The sequence below is a fragment of the Mastacembelus armatus genome, chromosome 22 (genome assembly GCF_900324485.2).
Source record: "Mastacembelus armatus chromosome 22, fMasArm1.2, whole genome shotgun sequence".
NCBI classification, from domain to species: Eukaryota; Metazoa; Chordata; class Actinopteri; order Synbranchiformes; family Mastacembelidae; genus Mastacembelus; species Mastacembelus armatus.
Window position 1 is genome coordinate 1,079,952 of NC_046654.1, and position 13,588 is coordinate 1,093,539.

Genomic DNA, 13,588 nt, shown 5'->3' on the forward strand with positions numbered 1-13,588 from the left:
GTGTAAATGACATGTGACTGTGTTGTACATGCACAAACTGATCAGCAGATGTTGTTATCCAGGTGACAGCGCACGTTAGGATGAGTCTGACCTCTGAGAGACTAAAGGCCTGTAGCCCACGTGGACAGTATGTTGTCCTCAAGCCTTTTTACTGATGGACAAATATAATCTGTTAAACTGTTTGAGGGATCACCATGAGATTAACTTTAACGCCTTGTCTTCTTCTAATAACCACAGTGTGTGTGCATAGTGTATTACTAACAGGCCTTTTCACACTCCCCTGCTGAGGGTGGGGGTGTCAAATCTGAGGTTCAAACAAAATTCACGATGCCAACAAAACATTCATCCTGTAAGTAGAAGCAGATTTCAGGAGTGAGGTGCTAAACCTGAAACCTCCGGTGTCGGAGCAGCCAGAGCTAATTTCCACTGAGCGAGACACAGGAGCAGATAATGGTCGTTCCACAGCCCACGGTTTTTGGATATAAATCAGACTCTGGAGCTTTTAGTTTATATGTTTGGTTTATTTAAACCAGAGACAGGTCCCTTAAATCTGGACTGAAAGGTTAGTACAAAAACAGACTCATTTCCACTGAGGTCCTTGATGTAAAGACCAAAATAAAATGCAACATAATGATCTCACTGGTCGGTGCATGATACCTGATACCTGACAATAATAGGATATAAACTAATAATAATGATGATAATGTCAAGATCAACTGTAATAATCCCTGAAGGGAAATTCAGAAGGACTTTAAAGGCCTTTGAGGATAAACAATTTCTTTTATTTGCCTTAAAATGTCTCTGGAGCACATCTCTAACTTTTAGTGTCGTCATCAGGTCAAACTTTTAACTCATCAGTAATTTTGTTTATCATCAAATGTCTCTAACTAATGAGATTCCCATCGTTTGTGTTAATCAGCGAATGTTCAGATGGTCACAACAGCTGCTGCTATTTTTAGTTAATAAGCTTATTGATTAATAATTGATAGGCTGCTGATTCTCTTCTGGCTGAGATAATGGATGGAAGTGTTCTTGTGACAGAGCAGAGAGTTTTATAAGAACACTTCACTTTCCAGTAGTCTCTCACTACACCTCGTTATAAAAGCTCATGGGTCCCTCAATAAAACTGATTATTGAATATTTTAGAAGCCGATGTTTAAATCTAACGTGTAGTATCAGTGTCAGCTGCTTGAAATATTCAGAGAAAGACCCACATCACCAGATGTTGTCGTCAGTGGAGGAATCTAACGCCACAAGCTTTCACAGCAGGACTTTTGTGTCTGGTGTGTTTTATACCGACACCTGGTCTGTTCGGAGCGTTTGCCACATTTACGTGTGTCACGTATCGGGAGTTATATCAACATGGCCGCCAGTCCATTAGAGTGATTTTCCACTTGATTTCCCTGGGATTTAATTAGACCTCAGCCTGAGCGGAGGGAGCGATCTATTGTATGTCAAATGAAAAAAGAACAAGTGATACCTCCTCATGTTGTAATCATGCGTTCCACTCTTCTGTACTGGAACAGTCTTTTCATCAGTGGGTGTGTGGTTTTTGTTGGTGAAAACCACACTGTTGTGTATCTGAGGGCACATGCATGTGAACACACTGTGGGTCCGTGCACTAACATCCATTATTGGTGTGTGTGTGTGTGTGTGTGTGTGTGTGTGTGTGTGTGTGTGTGTGTGTGTGTGTGTGTGTGTGTGTGTGTGTGCCAAGAGGGGGTTTGATCACAATGAGTTTTTGAACGTCAGCAATAATGATAATAGCAGTATTTAAGCTGCCAGCCGCTGAATTTTCAACATCTAATAATTTTTCCTGCCAAAAATGTTTCCACACCTCCCTCAGCAGTTTATTCTCGTCTGGAACAACACACCGAAACTCTGACACACAGCGACAAATGGTGTGTGGATAGTTTCTAGCTTTGGTAAATGAAAAGTTTATTGTACAATGAGCAGCGAATGTGTTAGGGTACAGCTGCTGGTGCTCGCTGTCGTACAGACCACTGAGGACACAGACCTCGGTGTTTGTTCCAAGGCACAATCAACAGACGAAATAACTGACTAAAATAACTTTATTTATGGGGACATCAAGACAACTGACTTTAACTGACCGCTGCTACATCATGTCTTTAGGTGGAGAGAATAATCTCAGCAGCCTCTGGATTCATTTTATGAATTAACATCAATAAAATTCTCCTGACGGGGGCGCTAGGCTGCAAAGTTCAACCTAAAAACAAAACCTAAAGAAGAAGAGGGTTTAACTACAGACGGTGGACTGGTCCTTCGAGTCTTTGGGCTGTTTACAATGAAAAGACTTCGCTGGATGAGGCAAAACTTTTGGAGTTGTAGAGAAAATGAAAGAGAGGTGATGGAGGTGGGCTGACATGCTGAGCCATAATTACAGCGACCCTCCCCGACAAATATATAAATCCCAAATATAAATATCTGTCACAACAGAACAATCAATCAAAATATTGCACATGATTGTATCAAACTATTTACTGTCGTCCTTCAGTCCATATAAGTCAAATCTCAAAACAAACTCAAAGACAAAGATATTTACAATATTCTTATTGGAGCCAGCTGTTCTTTGCTTAAAGATGTTAGAATAAGTCGTATATAATAATAAACAGGCTGTATTATATAATAATAATAATAATGATGATGTGTATAATATATAGTATGTTTTTGAGTCTTAATTTATTCAGACGTTTCCACAAATTTCCCCAGAAATCAACATTTAAGGGCGTATTCTTCAAAGGTTCCCTAGACCCCCCTTTGTTGACCCTGCTGGTACTAGGTGCTGTTTTGTTTTAGAAATGATGAAATGAATCGATTAATTGGCAGAAAATTAACAACCGGTTCATCATAATGATCACCGTCACAGAGACGTGGCAGACGTGCCTGGTGCAGTTTGTCCTTCTGAAGCGTAACTGTGGGCGTGATCACATTTGAATCGGCTCTTTTAAATACATGAAGTATTTCAGAAACAAGTCTCTTCCTCTGGCTCTGATATAATGTTGGCACGCTGTCAGGCCTGAAGGACAGAAGGAAATATCCCAGGAGGGTCATCACTCTTTAAAGTTAGCGAGAACATTATTGGCTGGATAAACAAACAAGATTTCCCTGCAGGGTTTGCAGACATTTCTAATGTGGCTGAAACCTCCAATGAGCTATGAGATATTTACAGTATTTATATAACTTCAAGTCATATGTGTGTGTTTAACATCCAGTGTGAAACCTGCTGCCCAGTGTGTGTGTGTGTGTGTGTGTGTGCTCTCCGGCTGAGTGGTGTATTCTGCTGTGGATCTGTCAGAGTTTCTGTATCGGTGCTGTGCCTTCGCTGTGTCTCGTCCTCCGGCTGCTCGCTGATGGATTTGAAGAAATCCTGCTGGGTGGAGTTTTGTGGTGCTGTCTCTTAAACAGCAGACAGCACCGAGCGGGGGAGACAGGCTGAGAGCAAATCAATGGCACGTAAATGTCCAGCCGCTAAAGAGGACAAAGCCAGAGTCTCTCTCCTTCTCTTTCCCAGATTGACGTTTCTTTCCCGTATTAGCGGCCTGGAAAGAATGGACGGATGGTGACTGATGACTGTGTGTGTGTGTGTGTGTGTGTGTGTGTGTGTGTGTGTGTGTGTGTGTGTGTGTGTGTGTGTGTGTGGTTTAAGGTGCAGTGTGAAAGAAAATAGCAGAGATTATTATAGACTCAGTGCATCCTGAATTCCCCTGTTGCTGAGTCTGATGGCTGAAGCAGGCAGGAAATATTTTTAGTTGCATTTTATTGCAGGTTTCAGCCAAGCTGGTGACGTGCAGGTGCCGCCCACTCAGACTGTACACACACACACACACACACACACACACACACACACACACACACACACACAATAGCACATCCATATTTATGGTGTAAGGAGCAGACAAGTCATTGCCAAAACATGAAACAGTCTGTCCACTGAAGAGCCGTCCTCATGTTTGTGACCTGGTTACTTTAATGGAGAGTTTGGTTTTTCAGCATCTGATTCATGTGACTTCTGTTGTTTTATCTGTTGTATTAATTGTTTAAATGAATCAGAACAGTTGGTGTTTATACTTTTAATGTCACTTCCAAACAAGTGAATCTGATAAGTGATGATTTGTTTATACAGTGGGACAGTGCATCTTGGGAAAAAAAAAAAAAGCAAAAAAGCATCTGCTAATAATCAATAATCAGTAATAATCAGTAAATTCACAGTTTCACATTTCTCTCGTGTGTTGACCACTTTCATCAAACCAAGCTCTTGTTAAAGTCCTTCTTCTTTAGGACCATCACAGAGCTACTGACTTTGTGACTGGTTATATAAAATAGTCAGGAAGTATCAAAACCGCACAAACGCAGCAGCTTAGAGTTGAAACCAAACGTCTTTAGAGAACAACGTAGGTTACAACTTTCTCTACAGTCCAATTATCGGTTTAACACACTGGGGCGTTTAGATGAAAGACCATTGTCCAGTCTCAGTTTTGCTTATTCATTCATTTACAGTTTCTGGCTCAGACACACATGATGCGTCAAAGAGGAGGAGCCTTGATGGGTTTTAATTAGTGCTGTCAATCGATTCAAATATTTAATCACATGATTAAATAAGTCGAGATTAATCGCACATTTCTATCTGTTCTAAATGTACCTTAAATTAACACTTTAAGTTTTTAATGCTCTAATCAACATGTGCATGGACACACATGGATGCTTTATGCAAATGTCTGTTTATTATTAGTGAAACCACCATAAACATACAGCATAAAGAACCCTTTACTGTCTGTGGCTGCATTTTCCATTTCTCCTGCTACGGGCTAGGCCGCGGGTCAAACAGGAAATGCACGCCGCGTTAATTAATCGCGTGTTAATAAAATGAGTTTGCGTTAACAGCCCTAGTGTTAATGTTATCCTTTTGTTTACAGCGTTTTTGTTGGGTGTTGGTGCAACTGCTGTTTGTGCCGTTGGACCACAGTCTAGTGATGTGGCAGCATCCCCAGATCTCAGCAGTGTTGTTGGTAAATAAACAGTCATCAGAGCTGTGGGAACAAGATGTACAGGTTTCCTTAAGAAAGGTGATAAAATCGTTTCGTGTTTGCGTTGGTTCCTGTGCACATGTTGGAGATCTCACGTCTCAGGAATAGCAGCGCCTACGCAGAGCTGTGTACGGGTCAGCAGTAACATCAGTAACACTGCAGAAGTAGTCGGGCTATGGCTGGAAAACCAAAGAAATGATGTAACACTCAGGAGGAGTTTTGCTGATGCTCCCTCAGGTTCCAGCAGAGATGGTGTGAGGTGTGTGCTGAGGTCGGGGTGTCAGGCAGGGAGGAAGCCCCCGCGGGTCCTTACGCCACCTGCTGTCACGGAGGAGCCCGGCAGGCCGATGGGAGCTCACAGCGTGCGTCCGCAGGCGCGGGGTGGCTCAGCGAGGCCTAATCCAAGCTGACCTTTCTGCGTGGTGTGCACGCTGCCACGACCACGACTGGTCGAGCTGACAGAGCCGGGAGGGGGGGGTGAATACTCTGTATTTTAATGCACCGAGGGAAGGAAGGGGGAGACAAATGGAAAGGAGAGTTGAATGTTTTATTGACTTCAGCGTAGAAGCACTGGGAAAGAGCAGGAGAGGAATAAACAGTGATGTGCAGCAGGACTAAAGGCTCCACTGTGTGGAGGATGGATGATAGAAACACCAGGATAGATCCAGGAGGGATGAAGACAGAGGTGGATGATGGAGGGGAGGCTGCAACAGCCGTGGACAGCTGGATCATAACAATAATTAGTTGTGGAAGATGGGCCGTGGCAATATGACAAAAACACTGCACTGTAAAAGCAGATCTTGTTACTGTGGTAGTTTTACTGCTTGTTCTGATTACAAAGCTTTGTGTTACTTCAGTGGCTTGGACCATAACAGCTCAGAGAACAAACTCTGTTTATTGCTGCATATTTTGAACAGAGATTAAAAGCATCACTGATGTGTTTTAGGTTTAACTTGTCAAACTGTCACATCTTGCTGACCGTGTTCATCCCTCACTTGTGGTGGAAATTACTGTATGTTCCATCTATAAATGTTTGGCCTGCACTATCCGAAGGTGGAGAGGAGCCTCAGTGATGTTCATGTCATATCGTGCAGGTGAGAAATCCCCTCCAGGCTGAGTGGGAGATGTGCAGCATGTCAGATGACAAATGTCAAAATGGCTGCCACACCACAAAACCTTAAAAAACCGACCGCTTTGTCCGACCGATCTATCAGCCGTTTTTTTTGCACATTTTAGTTTTTAACTTCACTGCACATTAGGCCGATTTATAGGCAGGCACATCTGCGACCAGCTAAGTGTTGTTGTGGAGCACGTGAAGACGTGTTGCGACAAGCAGGTTGTCACCACCGGTGTTTACTGAGCTGAAAAGAGAGTACTTATCTTTCGTTTTTAATTTAGCCTTATACATTTCATTGGTTGAATATGAATCTACTTTTGGAGAGCGACAGTCTGGTCTGTATTGTTAGCGAGCTGTAGTTCAGGCTGTAGGCACAGGTACCAAAACATGCTAACAAGCCCAGCGGCTAAATGATTATAGTCTTCAGCTAATGATGGCAGGGGTGAACCTAATTACATTGTTGCGTATTAGAATTGACGCTGACCGTCATGTGTGCAACAAATGTGAAAGTAGAAACGCGTGAAATTCAGACGAATATTCTCGTTAAAACACGCAGGATAACGTTCCTCAATAAATGTGTGTGTGCGTCCGACACACGCAACACGGGCACGACGCTCCCACCACAAAATACACTTTTAATGAGGAAAGTTAATGTGCACGTCTTAGCCTGAAGTTCTTAGACTGTGGCCCTTTGAATTATAGCAGTGTCTGTCATAACAATAATACACTTTTTATTCCTGGGCACTTTTATACCTTGTGAGATGAAGGAGGAAAATTAAAATCGGCCAAAAGAATCGGCATCATATATCGGCCATCGGCTGCCCTGATTTCTAAATATCGGCACTGGCCAGAGAAAACCCATATCAGTCGACCTCTAACCAACACCGTGATGAACACAGTGTTTATCTTCAACTGTGCTGGAGAAATGCATTAACTCTTTATTATCAACACTCTTATCATTTTTCTGAGTCAAAGCATCAATGAGAACTTGATAAGGTGATTATGGAAACTGTATGAATGAGAAGTTGGTTTGGAGGAAAGTGACAGATGAAACAAGCTGGAGATGAAAGATGCTGCTCAGTTTAACATCCATGAGTCACCTGCAGCAACGTCTTCACTACAGTTTATCATTTCTGTCTAAAACTTACTGGAAAGCTTTTAAGCCAAATGTCAAACATCTGACATCTCTGTTCGTGTTTCAGATGTTGAAAGGATTAAAAGTTGTACAATACGCACCTTTAATTTTTCGTTGATGCTCTTTGGAGAGTCTTTTGCTCTGCGACTGAAGCCTGCTGCTCTTTTGCTAAAAGCTGGGCCATTTTAAATGTTTAATGATCACTGGATCGAGCTCTGAAAACACATGAAGCTCCCAGTGCTGTCAGGAACATGCAGCAGTGCGTCCTCCGCTTTAAAAATAATGAGCCAGAGAGCCAGGCACTGTGAAAAAAGCTTCCCGGTGGACACGTAATCTCCCTGTGTACGCCGTCGCACTTCGCCGGGCTACGTTTTGATAAACAGGTGCTTATGTGCCATGATTCTGCATGTGTTGCACGCTCTTGACTCATGCTCTTTTCATCTGTGCTGCTCTGTCCTGTGGCTTCTTAATTTAGAGGAATTTACATATGAGCTGGGATCCTTCCGGGGCCCAGGGGAGGCCTTTGAAGCTGTGGCTGGAAAGAGGCTGGGGAGGGCCGGCTGGGTCTGTGGCACCAGAGGGAGGGAGATGCAAGAACCTGCAGCAGGACTTTGAGCAGAGGAACAGTCTGGATCTTCTTAGTCCAGTTCATTTCCGAACCAAGTCGGGTTGAGTCTGAGACAAGGATGTAGAAGTCAAGAAACTCTTTGTAATATTATTTAATGCCACATATCCCAAAAAAAAGACCGAAGTCTAGAATAAATTTCTCCTGCGAACAAGTAAAGTGTGTTTGTGTCCAAACACTCCAGAAACCACTAGTTTTAACTCTATTCATGAACACACACTAGTTTATTCTGACTCAGTCCCACAAACACCATCCTGCTGCCTGGGGACCAAATGTGGATTCATCCGCCACTAAAAATAGTCCCGAGATTATGCATCTGGTTTGTTTCATTCAAAAACTGTTGTAAACACTGTTTGTTTTCTGTTCTGTGCAGTTTGACAGACAGAAGTCAGATAGTGCTGACACATTGTTAGTTTAGTCTTTAGTGTGTGGTGTTTGTGGAAAACACAGACATCAGCCTTGACACGTCTTCAGTGGGACTGGAGCTGCTGATGTGGGCTCTAAAACTGGGCCTGGGACAGAAATGGGAGATGCTGCTGGTTTTGACAAAACAATCTCAACTCAGGCTTTGAGCACCTGACACCTCGTGTTTCCTGTCGAGACCGTGAGATGTGGTCGAAGGCCCTGATGAAAATAGTCAGTGAGTCTTTGGACTTCACGCTGTTCCCGAGTTAAAAAGCTGAACTTCTATTGCTTGTGCTCGTCTCTGCTAAAGTGATGAAGAACTTTAGTTCCTAATGAAACTGCTCTTGATTAGTTTCCCTCAGTGATTAACTGCTACATTACTCCCAATTAGGCAAATGTGAAGCATCTGACCCAGTAACCCCACTGGAAAAGCTCCACTCAGCAAGCTGCCTCATTTGAGTCCGGGAGGCAGTCGTCAATATGTCTTAAGGATTTTTCTGATCCTTGCTGTTACTGTGGGTAGTAAATGACCCCACGCAGCCCAGTGCAGCGTGGTGACATCTTGTTGTAACATTTAAAATGTTTTTATATGACATTTCACATTAAATATGTCGGTTGCATGCTGTCGCAGCCTTTCTGCAGCTGTTTTCACGTTGCATGTATGTTTTAAAATGCTTCCTAAACAGCCACGTCTAAAGTTCAGAGCTTTTTTATTCAAGGGAGAAACTGGAAACTGGTGGAACCAGGAGCTGGTGAGACGAGGGAGGAGAATTTGCCAGTTGAGATGGAACAAAAAGGAGGAGCTGGACAAGAGTTCAGGTCTCCTGTTATAAAAGCAGTGAATACAGTCACAGGGTGAAATCCTGCTTCAGACCTGTTCCTGGAGGCTGGGAGATGAACCCGGGCTGAAGATGGAGACGCTGAAACAGAAAATGAGCGTCAGGATGGAGGTGACGGCTCAGAGGAAGCTGCAGAGAGCAGCTCGCCTCGCCCTCAGCAGTCTCCTGCTTTGTTATGTAACAACATAGCCTGCATCCTTAGATAACCCTGCTGACTTCTCCCTTTTCCCCTCCAACATGAGCAAATCCGTGTTGGTAAATATTTGGCTTCAGGTTGTACAGTGTTGGCCCCTGCTGTGCCGAGCGCTCGGCTTTAATTGTGCAGAGCGTGCCGATGCCTCCGGGTCCTGGCTGCCGCTCCTGTTGTTGTGAAGTCTCTTTTGTTTGTTTTGAGACGGTTTCTCGGCTCACTGTCTGGGGACGTCTATGGTATAGAACAGCGTGTAAAGAGCCAGGCACACAACGCAATGAAAATGTGCTCAGAGGCTGCAGACTGTGCTGTTCTGTAGTAAAATGTATTTATTTTTTGTTAAGTTTTAGACACAGGCTGATTCTGGACTTCTGAGACTGATTCTTTCAGTTCGTTTATTAAAGAACCAAGATACGAGCTGCGTATTTGAGATTTCACAGTTGAAAAGTCAACTTGTCTGACTTGTGTTGCTGTATTTTGTGATTTGTGGCAGACAGAGTATAATATCTAACATTCAGTGGAGAGTTAATAGCAGATTTCAATAAAACCAGCCCTGTGTGCTGAATTAACTACGGCTCTTATTTGATGCTTTGAGCTGTCAAAGTTGTAAAACTGCATCTGTGGCTTTTCAATAAACATACAAGTTAAATTCTAAATCTCCTTTTGTACGTTATAGTTTTGGGCAGCTATATATAAACTGTAAAACTGATTGGCAGCTAAATGTTTTACTTCAGATTGCTGCTGACACCGGCCCTGACAATGGGATTTATCACTATGAAAACAAACTAATGTCAAAACCCCCAAAACTTTCAAAGACATAATTGTTTAAAATGATGCAAAATCATTGCAGCCTTCAAAACGTTCTATATAGAAAATATAGAAACTATGATCATGTGATGTTTACGGGTGATGTAAGTCAAAACTACAGAAATGGCCTCCAGGTTCATATTTGTTTGTCTGATCTTATACATGTGTGTTTTATTGTGGGTGTGTACGTGCCCTGTGACTGTGGTTCTGTTTTTAGACGGACCTTTAGCTTTTGGTTGCCTCAGCACTGATGTGAGGGCAGTAACAGCTGAGAGGAGTTGTGTGTGTGTGTGTGTGTGTGTGTGTGTGTGTGTGTGTGTGTGTGTGTGTGTATTCATGCAGTATTACAGCCCAGCGTTAACGTGCTGTCTCCTGATGATATGCTGTTTGCTGTAATCAAGGATCGGCTGATAAGGTACAGGCCACCTTTGGAGTCTTTGCCTGGAGCAGGACTGTGTGCAGTTAAAACAGCGTGTTGGTTATTGCCACACGTTGTTTCTGTTGTGCATGAAAGAGATGGAAGTGTAGTGGACGTTGTGCTGTAGTGTGGGTGGCCGTATGTTGTGCTTTGGTTCGAGGTGGAGCGTGAGTAGCGGGTCACTGTTGGCTTCTGCTCGTCACATTTCCCACAGTGGCTCTGTTGTCTCCTCACACCATCCTTGTTAAAATATGGCTGTTCAGCCTGTGAAAAGACTGACGTCAACCATGGGATGTCGACTTGTTGACAAGTTGTTGTCTCCTGCTCCTGTATGATGCAGGCGTGACCTCGTTTAAGCACCAAATAATCACTGAGATAAAAAGAAGAAAGTCTTTTTTCAGTTTTAGCAGAAAGCCTCAGTTGTACATGTGGAATATAAATATAAGTATTTTTAAAAATAAAACAAAGCTGTTTTTATTTGTAGGTGGACTGAAGACACAGCTGGTGTCAGTGTATTGCTTTGCTCCCTCATGTATAATGTCTATAACAAACTTTATAATGAGTTTTTTAATTGCAACCATTAAAACCCTTTGTTTACAGAGGAGTCTGGTTTTACATGGATGTGTGTTATTAAAATGCACCAAATTACTGAAGTTTAGTGTTTCAGGGAAACGTTTGAGCCTGAAGTCTGAGTGTGGTCTGTTGTGATTGTGTTTGTCTGCCCTGACTCTTAGCTGCACATCATGACTACAGCCAGAAGGTCAGGTGATGGAGTTAACGTTCTCTGTGGTCTGTGGAGCAGCTTTAGCAACAGGGTCTTAGCACATGTTCAGCTCTAACAGGAACCAGTGTTTCACCTGTAAAGACCAGGTTCTCTCTCCTCTGCCTTGCTCCTCCCTTCACCGTCCATTATACTTCCTCCTCAACCTCTTTCTTCTTCTCTCTTCACCTTTTCTCAATTCTCACTTATGTTGTTTCTTCTCTCCCTCCGTCCTCCCCCCTCAGGGCATCAGCAGCCTGTTCAGCTCTCTGAAGGTGGTCCGCCTGCTGCGTCTGGGCCGGGTGGCCCGGAAGCTGGACCACTACCTGGAGTATGGTGCCGCTGTGCTGGTGCTGTTGGTCTGCGTGTTCGGACTGGTGGCCCACTGGCTCGCCTGTATCTGGTAAACGGTGTTTTACATCACAAAGCATCCAATGCTGCATTAACGTTTTATGCTAACACTAAATCAAACTAACTATGAAGCACTAAATGTTGTTTATGCTCTTCAGCCTCCTCTTACATTAAGGATTAATGGTTTTAATAACCATATTTAAGTTGACGAGTTGAAGAGGCCCATCACCCACAGGCCTAACAGCCATTTACATGAACCTGGGCTTATGTTAAGACATGTGCTCAAATGAAGGAAGGCTTCAAATATAAAGTCTCATTAAAGGTTCAGTTTAGTCCTCTACTCTGCTACACAAGCACCTGCCACCTGGACATGTCATTTGTTTCTGGTAATTAGTTCTGCTGCTTGGATTTTAATGGGGAAATTGCTGCCTGGATACATTTTTGTCACATGTCTGCAGCGTTACTATACTGGATGTTTTGCAGATACAGCCAGAACCCTTAGTGAAAACCTTCCTTCCTATTCATTTAATCTAGATAGCATCGTGTTTGCAGTTGGACCTTAGAAGTGTAAATATGACAGGGTGGGGTTGGTTGTTAATGTTCTTGGACAACTCAAAGGTTTTCAAAGGAAACATTTATGGGTATAAAGCTAATCTGAGCAATCCTGTAATAAAAAGACTGTAAAGAACATGACAAACAGGGGAAATCCGATAATGAAAGAGGAAGTAGTCCACATGAAAAATGCATGGCTCCTGAAAATAAACAGCGAGCACACACTGACAGCAGGGATTCTGCAGTAGATGTGAGGGGTCTCGAGGTGAATCTTAATGTTTGTTTCGCCATAACTTTTATTCACATGTGAATTTGACACTTTGTCACTTTGGTCAAAGCTCTGCCGTCATTCCAGCTAAACACACTGAAGCTCAGGTTCTATCGGCAGGTACAGCATCGGAGACTACGAGGTCATCGACGAGGCCACCAACACCATCAAGATGGACAGCTGGCTCTACCAGCTGGCCATCAGCATCGGATCGCCTTATCGCTACAACGCCAGCGGCTCCGGCCGATGGGAGGGCGGCCCTGGGAAGGACTCTCTGTACATCACCTCCCTGTATTTCACCATGACCAGCCTGACGACCATCGGCTTCGGCAACATCGCCCCCTCCACGGATGGGGAGAAGATCTTCTCTGTGGCCATGATGATGGTGGGATGTAAGTATGAGCCACATGGCTGCTTCTTCCTGTAACTCTGTGTGGACCTTGTCTGTGATGATGTGGTTTCAGTTGTGTTGCAGGGCGAAACAGCACAGGAGGCCAAGTCCTCAGAGTAGGTGCTCTGAGGGGATACCTGTGGAGTTTTGATACTATATTAATGTTTGAAGTAGTGAAAGTCTCATTGCTTGTTGTGTTCGGTGTTGTTGGTTGGTCAGTCCAGCAGTTTGGTCCAGAGGGAGAGGTTCTGTGGACCAAACTCTCCTCTTGTCCTCACTCGTGCTCCACAGAGGATGAGCCTCGGGTTTGTTCTGTGGGTGCAGCTTCTCTTCAGGACTGTGTTTTTGTGCTGTTCTCTGGCTGAGCTGCTGACTCCCTGCACACATGAATGATCTGAAATGACTCGGGGACGTTTCTTTACTTACTGGGCAAATAAAGTTGTGCTGGTTATTTTCTTTCCTAGAGTTTTTGAGGCTTAATAAAATGTTGTGATTGTTTTAGAGCTTTTGGAGCCATTGTGATTGGAAAGTGGTAAGAAAGGAGTCATGTGACCTGCAGTCACTAGTCACATGGATCAGAGCCGTCCCTGCAGGGTTACAGGATGAACTTGAATCTAGATGCACATGGTTTAACCCAAACATAGAGACCTGACTTTAAGCGTTACCATCAGAACTGATGTTTTAG

The 13,588-nt window shown here is 43.6% G+C and overlaps 1 protein-coding gene across 1 annotated transcript in view; it reads left to right on the forward strand.

Moving 5' to 3' along the window:
• kcnh5b (potassium voltage-gated channel, subfamily H (eag-related), member 5b) overlaps positions 1-13,588 on the forward strand; it is an 85,686-nt gene that overhangs the window by 20,688 nt on the left and 51,410 nt on the right. Inside the window, exons 7-8 of the mRNA XM_026310144.1 lie at positions 11,587-11,744; positions 12,633-12,904. Coding sequence (XP_026165929.1) covers positions 11,587-11,744; positions 12,633-12,904 — 430 coding nt within the window. The remainder of the gene's footprint in view (positions 1-11,586; positions 11,745-12,632; positions 12,905-13,588) is intronic.